This window comes from Marmota monax, unplaced genomic scaffold, assembly GCF_021218885.2.
Source record: "Marmota monax isolate L192 unplaced genomic scaffold, Marmota_monax_Labrador192_F-V1.1 WCK01_AAM20220418_F8-fsc00040, whole genome shotgun sequence".
NCBI lineage: Eukaryota > Metazoa > Chordata > Mammalia > Rodentia > Sciuridae > Marmota > Marmota monax.
The window spans coordinates 7,800,353-7,813,449 of NW_026692782.1; the positions used below are offsets into that span (position 1 = coordinate 7,800,353).

Below are 13,097 nucleotides of genomic sequence, written 5' to 3' on the forward strand. Positions count from 1 at the left end.
GTAATGAAGGATTCTTGATGTGTGAGAGTGTGTAGCAGTGCTAATAGATCTTTCTGCAGAGATGGAAATGTTTTATGTCCATGTTCTATTATATTAATACTAGCGCTGTTGAGCACTTCAAATGTGGCAAGTATGACTGGAGACTGAATTTTAATTAATTAAATTTACAAATGTAGTTAAGTGTCTAGAATTGTATATGTAAAATAAAAGGGGACTTTTCCACCCATTTATTCTTCTTTTCACAAGGCTAGTAGAGTAATCTGGGTAAATACTTTAATCTCCCTAACCTTCATTAGGGAGATAGCTTTCTTATCTCTCATTTTGAGCATACTTGGTTTTTTGCTTATTAAATAATGAAGGTCTTTCTATCCCAGGGTTCCCTCATCATCTCTGCAATGTCAAAATGATAGTGCCCCTCAGAATGTGTTCTGGCAAATTTTTTCTCTTCTCTGTCACTTGTACACCTTCCTTTCTGACACATGGAAAAGCAAAGTGATTGAGTTTTATTTCCATTAAAGGAGATTATATGGCTGAGAGATTTACTTGACATTGTACCAGGGAAAGCTGCTGTGTTATCAGGGAGCCACGTGTTAATCTAATAATTATAGTAATGTTTGCTACTGCAAACCAGAGGTATCTATGCATACATTCTAGGTAGTTTATCTTCCTTGGAAGATCTGCCTTTTTAATTTTATTTTTGAAAAGGTAGGGTTTAGGTCTTTTTTTTCATTCCTTGAAAAGTCTGCATTGAATTATATTTCTATTTTCTGGTTTCTCTGTCTAAAAAAGACTGACTTCTGAAATTTATTAGCTTAGTCTGATGAGGTCAGTCAGTTCATTTAATAGATGTATATGGAACACCTACTACTATGTGCCAATTATCTTTCTGGTGCTATTGCAACAAGTATGACTGACTGGGTCCTAGTTATTGTTGAATTTATTGTCTAGTTAGGAAAATGGACAATAAGTATGTAAACAAATGAAATGTTAAACAATAAGATATTTTGATAGAAGAAAAGCAGCAGGATAATTTGGTAAATAGTAACTAGGCTTGGAGGTAGTCCAGTTATTTTAAATTTAAAAGCTAGGAAAGAGATGGTGACAAATAGCATCCAGGCATTGACACATTATCTGATGTGGTAATCCAAGCGAATATTGCAGAGAGATCTGAACCCTCTGCATCTTCTAAAGCTTTATATGTTTGGATCTGCCAAAAATCTCCATGAAAGTATACTCTTGATTGAATTCCTATTGATGGAATTTGGAATATTTTTCTTTACTTCTCCTCTCCTAGCATGCTCATTTATAGTAAACAAATAGATCTGTTTTCCTTTAATTCAGTTCCCCAAATATCTGCCATTTTCAAAGCAAATACATACTACTTGACTTACTAGGACTTTCAAAGGCAAACTTGCAACTTGAAATTGTACAAAGCTGGTTTTATTTACTTGTCTCTGAAGTGTTTTTTGTACAATATTTAGTTCATTTTGTACCCTTATCTCAAAATAAAATATCAAACAGGGCTGGGGATGTGGCTCAGTGGTTGAGTGTCTCTGAGTTCAATCCCTGATACCCAAAAAAACGAACAAATAAGACTTCTTTAGGAACAACTTCCTTCCAAGAGTTAATATAATTTGGCAAGGGTCAAGACCAAAAAGCTCTGTTTTTTTAATTTAATGGCTAATATCAGTTTTATTCGTAGATTTCTCTTCAACTTCATCTCTATTCAGTTAGCAACTGAATTTTTGTAGTTTTTAGCTGATCAAAGAAGAGAAATTTTTCAAATTTATTTTATTTTTTAAAAATAAGAAATTTATTTTGTAATTTAGAGAAAATACCAGGTAACACCTTCACAGCTTTCTCAGGCTACATTCTGTTTCCAGGAATTCTGTGTTTGCCTGACAGTTTTCATTGCTCTTTTCCTGAAGAGGCCAGATGTTCACCTCTTCTCCATACAGCCCCAGAAAAGATTGCTGTATAGTCTGCTGGTTAGTCACCATGAGGTTAATTAATCAAGTTGATAAGACAACTCAAAGAGAACTCTTTGGGGGCAATTATAGTTGCTAGTAGAGTTATTTCTCTTCTAATGGAATGTCTCGGGGGTCCTTAATGATAATGGCTTTGTTTGTGTGTCTCTTGTTGAAATGTGATTGGAGAAAGTCTGGAATATTTATTTCTATACTGTAACTGGATTGGATGTAGAGAGTATATTGTAGACCTGTGGAGATACTTTTGTCACTTAAATGGGAGAAGTGCTATCAGAAGTCCATGCAGCCAGTAAAAAGGATAACACAATAAGGATGTTTTAAGTGCTTAATGTTACATCTTCAGAAATGTGTATAACATTTTAAATGGAAAATGTTTAAGTTGTTGAAGTTGGAGTAAGATTAATGCTCTCTTTAAATATTATTATAGGAGCTGCCTTCTGTTGAAGAACTCACTATTATTCTGCCTGAAGATATTGAATTAAAACCTCTTGGGATGGTTTCAAGTATAATTGAACAATTAGGTATGTAAGTAATTTTATTAACAAAATTACTTGTGTCCACAAGCATATACTAATAATTAAATCAAGGGCTTTGTAACTAATAAACTTTTGTGTTTATAATTATTTTATAATATTAAGTTTGAGGTATAAAATTCAGTTTTTACTTAAATGATAGAGAAGTACATTTTTTCTATAAAAATTAAAAGTCTGCATTTACTGACATACTCTCTTCAGAATTTCCTCTATTAGTTTTATATTGCCATTCTAACATTGCTACAAATGTAGTGACTTACAACAGTATAAATTTTTTATTGTTATTAATTATATATGTTTTTCAAAGAACTGGGGGTTGAACTCGGGGTCCCCAAGCTTGCTCCACAGACTCTACCACTGAGCTACATTCAGTTCTTTTTATTCTTTTATTTTGAGCAGGGTCTTGCTAAGTTGTTGAGGCTGGTCTCAAACTTGCTATCCTCCTGCCTTCGCCTCTAGAATAGCTGGAATTACAAGTGTGTGCTGCCATGCCCGGCTCAGATTTATTATCTTACAGTTCTTGTAGACCACTCATGACCACACATCTGTTATGAGACTTTGAGTCTTAATGGGCTAAAATCAAATTGTCCAGCAGGACTGAGCTGCTTTCTGTAGGCTCTTGGGGAGAATCCATTTCTTTGTTTCTTTTGGACTAATGCAGGCCACATTTCTTAGCCCATGGGCTATCTTCCATCATGCTTAAAGTAATTAATGTAGCATCTTTTTTTGACCCTTCTTCCATCATTACCTCTTTTTCTGACCACACCCCAGGAAGGTTATCTTCTTTTAAGGACTCTTTGGATTGGGCCTACCTTTGTAATCCCTGGCATTCTACCCCCATCGCAAGGTCCTTAAATTTAATGACATCTGCAAAGTCTCTGTTTTAAATTTAAGGAGCATATTTCTAAGTTCAGAAATTGGAACATGGGGATATCTTTTGGGGAGCCATTCTTTCTAGTACCTCAAATTTTTATCTCACAAACATGTAAATTTGAAATTCTTTGATTTAAAATGGATATTTATGGGGCTGGGGATGTGGCTCAAGCGGTAGCGCGCTGGCATGCGTGCGGCCCGGGTTCGATCCTCAGCACCATATACAAACAAAGATGTTGTGTCCTCCGAAAACTAAAAAATAAATATTAAAAAATTCTCTCTCTCTCTCTCTCTCTCTCTCTCACTCACTCACTCTCACTCTCTTTAAAAAAAAGTGGATATTTATGACATGAAATATGAATAGAATGGGATAGTTTAGTTATGTTTGGCTCAAAGATGTAAGGAAGGCGTGTAAGAGTCTTGAGGTTCATGTGGGTACCATTAATTTCCATGATGAAACACACCTGAGAGTAGAATGCAGCGCTAATGAAATCATAGAATTTTTGAATTGTGAGAAGGTAGTAAATTGCCCAAGAACCCTCTTAGTTTAGAGAATCTAAGAAACACAGAAATATTCAAGTCACTTATACTCTTTTAAGATCAGTTGTCTTAAGTCATTGGTTGAAATAGGACTCCATCTTTTGACCTTTCTGACAGTGTCCGTATCAGTCAGTGTTTTTAAAAATTAATTTTATAGTTTTCAATTTATTAATCAAAATTTGGGTTACTAAAACTCTATTCATTGTTCCCACGCCATCACATGTACTAGTTTTTAAGTTTACCTTGTGGTTCTTAATAATATATATAGATAAATCAAATAGATAATTAATTTCTTATAGTATCAGCTGAGCATTTATTAGTTTTAATGTTTGCAGACAAATTATAGGTCATAGCGTTGATCCTCAAGGAAAAATCAACTGTATGATGTGCATGGAATAATGCTTTGTAAATGTATTGTGACCAACACAAGTGAAATATACTAATAAAATTTTCAACTTTACTGGGTAATAAGGAGTGAATAAATCAAAATCAACACATGCTATTATTGTATATCAACCTGTTTTGAAAGCCTAACATATCTAACATAATTTTGACCAAATTAAAAAAAGGAAAACTATTAATACATTAGGCAAAATTAATCTATGAATTCAAGTAAGACCTTAGATGAAAAGAAAGGATTTGACATTGTACGGTGTAGTTCTAAAAGCCATGCTGGGTTTTTCTGTTTGAATTTTAAAAATAGGGGCTAATTAGATATTATCCATCTAGATAGAAGCAGAGAAGTGTCACTGTCAAAAATGTTAAATAACTGACATACAACCACAAAAAGAAAAATAAACATGAGACAAATATTTAAGATTAGAGCAACAAGTAAGAATAGGCCAATGGGATAATGCTTTTTTTTGATAAGGGAACTTAAATGTAATGATATAAATTACTGTGAACTTTTTGCCCTTTTTTCATCTGTTCAGGGGAAAATGTTTTGTTAAGCACTTAATTTAACATTTTTATTTTTATTTATCAGTAAATAATCAATGCTTTGTAGGAAATAATTCCAGAGTGAGAAACCTGATTTCTTCTGTAACTACATGTGATTTTACTATTTTTGGCAAAAATTGACAAAATTTACTCTTGGATTTTTTGACTTCTTAATGAGTGATTCGAATTTTCTATTATATTTTATATTTTTCTTTTTGGAATTATAAGTTTTTGTGTTAAATATCACAGGTTAGCTGCCTGTGTTATGTGATTATATTTTGTTTACTGAAGAGAAATAGTTGCTAAGGTGTATGTTACCCCACCTTAAGTTTTATTTTAAATTATGTTGTAATTAAAGCATAAATTCTCACCAAAATTCTACATTATCTTTGGATTAAATCTTGAAATAATTTTTTTTTATGTTTTTCAGTAATAATTGAGTCTATGAATAACCTACCTCCAGTTAATGAGGAGACTGTAATTTTTAAAAGTGATCGACAAGCAGCAGGAAAGGTTTGTAAAATTCAAATCCTACAAATTATTGTGTGTCTTTTTTTTTTTTTTTTACTTCCCCTATTGGTGCTAAGAAGAGTATTAATTTTAGTAGATGAGCAATCTAGAGCTCTCATATTTAATATATTCTTGATTTCCTTCAGTCCTTTATAAATCTGTAAATTGGTTTCATACTGCTATCTTTGCTCCATGAGTCACAGAATACACACACATAGCATTCTTACCAGGTACTTTGCTAGGCTTTAGGTATACATACTGAATAAGACACAGTTCCCTGCCCTCCTAGTTTGCAGAGCTGAGTGAGGAAGACTTTCCTTAGGGTACTAGTTCTCAATCATTTTTGGTTTGTGAGTCCCAGTGAGTTTGTGACTCAGTTTTTAGATGTTGGCCTTCTCAGGTAGAAGCCAAGAGCAGAGTCTGTTTCAAGTGGAAAAGATTTCAGGGACAGCAGTGAAGTGTCACTGTAAGTACCCTCTAGGGAACTATGAATATGTGTATTTTCAATACCACCATAAGGTTCAGTCCCTTTTAACATTTTTCTTTTTTTTGAACTGAATATGTAACCCAGGGCATTTTACCAATGAAGTATGTTCCCAGCTCTTTTTATTTTTTATTCTGAGACAAGTTCCAACTAAGTTGCTTAGGGCCTTTCTAAGTTGCTGAGGCTGGTCTTGACTTGGGATCTTCCCATCTCGGCCTCCTAGTCACTAGGATTACAGGCATGTGCCATCACGCCCAGGCCTTTTAACATCTAAGTAGTAGAACAACCTGCATGTTCACCCTTAATGTGAAAAACCACATACTTCACTAAGCACATAGGCAATTTTGACAATAAGCATAAGACATAAAATCTAATAAAATCAAGCATGTAAGTACTATCAGGCATAGTGGCACATGCTTATAATCCCAGTGGTCCAGAAAGCCGAGGCAGGAGCATCCAAAGTTCATTGCTAGCCTCACTAACTTACTGAAATCCTGTTTCAAAATTATAGAATGGCTGGGAATGTACCCCTGAGATCAGTTCCCAGCACCGGGAAGAAAAGTATAAGTACTAACCAAGTGTTCATTTTTTATGTGACAATAGGGACAGAGTTTTTTATTCACCTCAATATTTCAATGAATATAAATAGTTCTTTCTAAGTTTATGTTCTAATAAGTAAATGTGTATTGACTTGGGAGGAAGGGGGATAAGTAACCAGCTGTTTTTCTGGTGAAATAACTTATTGGGGTTTCCCAAATGAGCAATAATTGGCTTCTTCTTTTCTTTTTTTTTTTTTTTGTTCCAGGAGTTATACTTAATGTACTTTAAATCAAGAAAACCCAAATATTTTAAGTTTTAACTTACACAGCCTTTTTGTTTTCAGTAACTTTTTCTGTTGTTCATTCTAACACAACTTAGAAAGTGGTCAGGTTTTTATCAGTGTCCTGCTGCCTTTCACCACCTAAATGTATTTTTTAGGTTGACTGGCCAGTTAACCAAAGTAGTGAGTCACTCAATTGCAAAGCAGTTGGTAGAAGAATTAATTGGAGTGAGGAACTAATATTTTTGGCATTTTTTGAGAAAGTTTGTGAGGGGAAAGAGGACTTGTTAGTGTCTAAAGGATGGTAGTGTGGCTTTTTATTTTTGAAAGTGGGTCTCAGAATTTTCAAATTTTGAAAGAAGTATTGAAGTATATAGTACAAACTCTGCTAACTGCCAATGCCTTTGTAAAAGATTGGAGATAGACTGACCTCTGGGTGGGTTGAGAGAGAAAAGGAATGGGAAATGAGTAGATGATCATGATGGGAAAGGCTGTTCATGCCCATTGGTCCCCTTTTATAGGAGAAACCTATTTTCTTCCCTGGCAAAAATCAAAGTTTTCTTTCTGCTCTAGAGAGGAGGAAAAGGGGAAAGAAGAGCTGTAAAAAGAGGGGAGAAGAGGCAAGGGAAACATAGTTCTTAATTTTCTGAATAGGACATTATTGAAGCTGAGCACTTCTTAATTTCTTTTATTATGATATTCATGATGGTTGCCTTTCTCTCTTACTAGCTAATTTTAATTTCAAAATACCCAAACACTTTGCTAGTTAAACCCTCTAAACTGACATTTTATATCCCGGATATATTTGAATTTTCAGACCTTTAAGTGTGATTAATAATAATCAGCTTGTGTCATTTGTCTTTGAAAGGAGCAGTATAAAAATATAATAGGTCACTAACTTTACTTAGATGGCATAAGGCTTCAAGCAAAAATTCAGTTTATCTTTAAATATACCCAGGAAGCTTTGTAAATTTGAGAAATGACAAATCATTAAAAAATATTCATTATAAATCTGAGCACCTAGAAATGATTCCCCAAAGTAGTGGTGGTGATAGGAAGGGTTAGAATATAAAACAAACCAGTGACCAAGATATGAAATGGATGTGCTTTAAGCTTGTTAGCTATCTTATCTAGATACATAACATGAGCCATTGCTCATGCTTTCTTTGTCCTCTGCTCTTCCTTAACAACAAAAATAATCAGCCACAGTGATATTTTATGTTCTTTGTAGCCCACCCCCATCCTGTATTGGAGATTGAACCCATAACCTTGTGCATACTAGGCAGGTGCTCTATCACTGAACCCATCCCCAGCCCTCCTTATTTTTTTATTTTGAGACAGGGTCTCACTAACTTGCCCAGACTCGCCTTAAATCTGAGATTCTCCTGACTCATCCTCCCAAGTCCCTAGGATTACAGGCATGTGCCACTATACCCAGCTTCTTTATCTTTTTAAAATTCACTGACACCCACATCATAAATATTTATTTTTTGCATTTAGCTTGTCTGGAATCTTTTTTGTTCCCAGAAGAATTTTGTATTTTGATAATTATCAAGTTCCCTGATCATTGAAATATTTCTTAACCAGACCTTTTGGGTATTTACCAAAAAAATCACATGGAATTATCAGAATTAATCCATCCCATTGCACTGCAGTTCAGAAGCAAGGATATTTTTTCCTTCAGTACATTTTAAAACTGAGAGAAAACTTGATAAAATTGAGCAAAATTGGCCTTAGAACTCAGTTTCATTTCCTTCCCACCTCCCACTGCCATCCCCACTAATGTCAGGAGGATAATCTCAGATTACTATTTCTAGATTTGCCCTTTGATTCCCGTAATGATTGATTCTCTTTGGTAAATATTGGGATCTATTTCCCTCTCAAATATCGTTGGCTAAGGAACTTTTACTGATTTTTTTTTTTTTTTTAAAGATCAGTTTATATTGACAGTCTTTGTAGGTAGGATATGATGGGTTCCTGAAGGTCTCCATGTTATATGGATGCAGTGTTGTTTTTTTGCCTCCTTCAGTTCTCATGGATACTTCATGTTAACTTGTGATAGGATACACACAGTGATTGAAGTAATCACTTGATTTGACCAGTGACTTGGGATACCTTGCCTGTCTATATTCTTTCATTTTTGTTAATGGGGCGTTAAAAAAATCACAAAATGATTGATATAAGACAATCCTGAAAGGGTATGGAGATTAATTTTCCTCACTTGCATTCACCTTCTCGTAGTGTAGTAAAAAATTGGCTCAGTAGAACAGGCCAGCAGCATTTTAGAAGGCTTGGCCTTCTACATGCACAGTCTTCCAGTGCTATTCCTGGTCCTGGAGATTCCTGGATGTATTTCTTGTTAGAGAATCTGTGACTTACTAGTCCCTCTTAGACTGACTTTTATGTGTGTGACATGGTGTGTTTGTAGAGACGGAGAATAGGGTGGTGCTCATTCTCCCTACTAGAGTGTTTTCTGTGCCTGTCAGTCTGCTGGCTCAGGCAGGCCCAGCACATACACTTGCTGGGACTTTGGCCATGCTGTATACAAAATGTCTTAAGCCCAGCCTATCCTGTGGAATGAGAATTTGAGGGACTGCATACACTTCATTAATACTGTGTTCCTCAGTTTTTTCCCAACAGATTCCATGTTATATCTGTACCATGTTGTGGTAGTGGTATATGTTAACTTCTGTGTGACAGAAATCCATTGTATGAGCACTTCTGCTACAGAATATGTACTATTGATTAAGGTATAAAGCTGCTCAACCACCTCAAAGTAAATGTCTCCATTGTTACTATCCTAAATTTTTCTTTTCACACTCTCCTTGCAGTCTTTTATTTGTTTTGCTTTTATTTCAAGTTAAGTTTTTTGGAAATTACAAAGTTCCCAAAGTTACCAAGGAGGGATAAAAATTACTCATTGTAGAATTGTATGAGAAAACATGGGCTGGCCTGAGCTCTGCTGTGTTTAAAGTTTCTCCTCATAATTTAGCAATCAGATATATCTATATTTTGCAGTTGACAGTTACTTAAAATATTATCAAATTCTTTTTTTTTAAATAACTGTTTGCTAAATTGCTTAAGTAGACTTGGCCAAATTTCCTGTGACTGTTTGAGGTAGGGGTACAGGTCAATATTGGTGCATGCCACATATCAATTTCACAGCTCAACTTTCTGTTTCCTCTTGAATGTGGTATTATTTCACTTAAAAACTTTATGATGATTCCACTATAGTTGTGGCTCATAAGCACTTCATTGTGTAAGAATTTGAATGTCATTTACATTTTAGTTCAAACTAGACTTTGTAACCCTGTTGACATAATTTTTTTTATAGATAGGCATGTGCCACTGTGTCAGCTAGACGTCTGTTGTGTTTATATAAACCTCTCAAGGATGATTTTTTGTTGTTTTATTAGATCATTTGTTTTACTTTTAAAATTTTTTATCAGTTCTAAATTATTGATGTTAATTCAGAATACATTGGCATTTTAATTGCTTTTAATGCTACTACTTGTTTTTAGGGTATAATAACCTTCAGAATGGTGTACCTTGCTGTGTTAGATGTTTTATGCCTTAGTGAAAATGAACAAAAGCTGGACTACTATACTGTGTATCACAAAATGAGAACACTTAATATCAAAATCAAAGATTTGATAAAATAGACACTTTCCAGTTGGTATAAATTGTCCAAGGATTTAGTAATTTACATCAATAGCTTTAATAATTATCGTATTTGGTTCTGATAATTCAGCTTCTTCCAAATCAGTTTTTAGAAGTTTTCAAAATTAGAGATGTACATATGAAGACGTCCATCATGGCATCATGTCTTCTATTGGACAACTTGGAAGCTGCCTGAATATACAGTAAAGAGACAAATTAATAAATTGTGCTATATAGCCATTAAAATTATATACGTAACTGCTTTTTAAAAAGTCATGGTTTAATTTTTTAAAATGTTTAACACTCTATGGAAACAGAAGAGTTGATCTGCAGAAGCTTACTTTAGTTTCCCAGTTATAAAAGTACAACTGCAGATAGCATCTTAAATTCAAAAGTTACCAGTTATAATATTTGTACCTTACAACTTAAATGGACAATACTTTTTAAATTTCATAATTTGCATCTATAAGGCAACCACTATAATGATTTTAATTTGTTAAGAAACAAGCTTAGAAAAAATTTTTATAAGGAAATTTGGGATAAGCTGCATTTATAATCAAAATATGAAGACTGAGTATATAAACAGGACAAGGATAAGTTCATTGCTCTGACATTGGCAAAATTATCTTTTTTTAGCAGCTACAAGTGGCGTTTTTCAAAAGAAATATTGCTAAAATTTCAAATCATTTTCCATGTTAAAACGGACCTTTATGCTTCTTCTATTTTGTAGATATTTGAAATATTTGGACCTGTTGCACATCCGTTTTATGTGTTACGGTTTAATTCTTCAGATCACATTGAAAGTAAAGGTATTAAAATAAGGGAGACTATGTATTTTGCTCCATCAATGAAAGACTTCACCCAATATATATTCACAGAAAAACTAAAACAGTAAGTACTTTATTGACATATTAGTTCTTTATTTATCTAACATTTAAGAATAATTCTACGATTTGTTATCACATTTTATAAGTAGAAATCATTTGCATCTTTTGTTCCAGATGTAATGATAGCCCACTGGGAGAACATTTGTATCGTGTAAATTTTATGCACTGGGAGAACATTTGTATTGTGTAAATTTTATGAATTCTAGTTCATTGTTTTTTTCATTATGTTCTGTATGTAACTACTTCAACATTGGTATTTTGATTTTAAAATGTTCCTTTAGATTTTAAATAAAATTCTGTTTGGTTTACATTCATAGAGTTAACTATTTAATAAAACTAAAATATTCACCAAGAAAAAAAGTGACTAAATTTTAGATTGCTTATAATTTGTAAATTTATGGAGAGAGACAATTAAAATATGTCACTGAGAAGTTGAATGTAAAGCTGTCATAAAAAGGTTGACCTCTCCAACAAATTAGTGCCCTCCATTTTGTCTCTATATATGCAGAATGATCCCTGTAGTATGTGAGTCACAAAATTTCTGCCTAATTGTACTCTTTCTGGTTTATTGTCTATTTTTCAAGTATTGTGTTGGCAAGTGTTAGCTGTACAGCTGATTTAAATCAGTAGAACATACTATGATAATTATATAATTTAATCTCTTCTTTTACTTTCTCTTTTTTTTTGGAAGGGGGGTGGTACTAAGGATTGAACTTCAGGGGGTTCCCACTGTGCCCAGCCTATTTTAATTTTTATTTTGAGAAAAGATCTCACTAAGTTGCCCAGGCCCATGTCAAATTGAAATCCTCCTGCCTCAGCTTCCCCTACGTGTCTATGATTACAGCATGTGCCACCAAGCCCAGCCCATAATTTAATTTTTTATCTAAACATGGTATATGAGTTCAAATAGGATAGGTTTTTCTATAAAAATAAAGCTGTAATTAACTACAAAAATATAGTCAAATTAGGAATGGAAGAAGACCACAGAAGAGGGAGGCAGAGGGGGTCTTAAATCCAAAAAGACTTTGCACTTTGACACAGATTTGTTTAAGTTTTAGCTCTCCTGTTATAGGAAATTTGAAATACAGGCTATGTATTTTTAGATGTAGTTTTTCAAGGAAATTTCGTCAGTGGGTAACCTTGGGTCTTCCTCCAAAGTATTAGTCTATGCTGCAAAGCTTAAGGTCTCTATTCCACTTCCAAGTTAAATTAAGTCACTGAATTTCTTTAGTTATTTCAGAGGTGAAATTTTTAGTCTTTAATTGATTAAACTCATGTTTAAGAAGATCATAATTATCTGAAAGATAATTTTGTTCAATCTCTTCAGATTGTGTAAGGTTAATTTCCCTAAATAACTGCTAGCAGGAAAGATGAATTAAATAGACATTAAGTCATAAAGGTTTTAATATGTTTTAAAATAATGCTTTAAATAATTAACATTTCCATCTGCTATGGATATCAAGATGCTGCTGTGTTTATACGATATTTTTAGCCTTTAACAATAAATATTTTAGCTTAACACAGGTAGTTGGAATGTTTTCTGAAAATGTTTATTAAATAGGAATAAACTATAGAATTGGGAATTAGATCGTCCTGCATAAACCCCATTGATGGTGCACTCTGGTGTCTCTCATGGGAACTCTGTGCACTACTTAACTTACCAGCCTAGCAAGGCTAATTTAATTTTAGCTTTCCATATACTGTCTGTTAAAAGTGCTTTCAGAAATGTTGTCTGATTTTTCCTTTAGTGGCTTTTTGATTTCCTGTGGTAGATGTACTAGTTGGGGAATTTTTCCCAATTACATATTTGAACTCGAGGCTAAGCCATTTCAGGTCATGAGATGTCATATATTCCAAAAGGAA

At 33.7% G+C, this 13,097-nt stretch overlaps 1 protein-coding gene across 1 annotated transcript in view; it reads left to right on the forward strand.

Moving 5' to 3' along the window:
• The window catches only part of Naf1 (nuclear assembly factor 1 ribonucleoprotein), a 38,396-nt gene that overhangs the window by 12,483 nt on the left and 12,816 nt on the right, over window positions 1-13,097 (forward strand). The window contains exons 3-5 of the mRNA XM_046447827.2: window positions 2,416-2,509; window positions 5,304-5,386; window positions 11,078-11,238. Coding sequence (XP_046303783.1) covers window positions 2,416-2,509; window positions 5,304-5,386; window positions 11,078-11,238 — 338 coding nt within the window. The remainder of the gene's footprint in view (window positions 1-2,415; window positions 2,510-5,303; window positions 5,387-11,077; window positions 11,239-13,097) is intronic.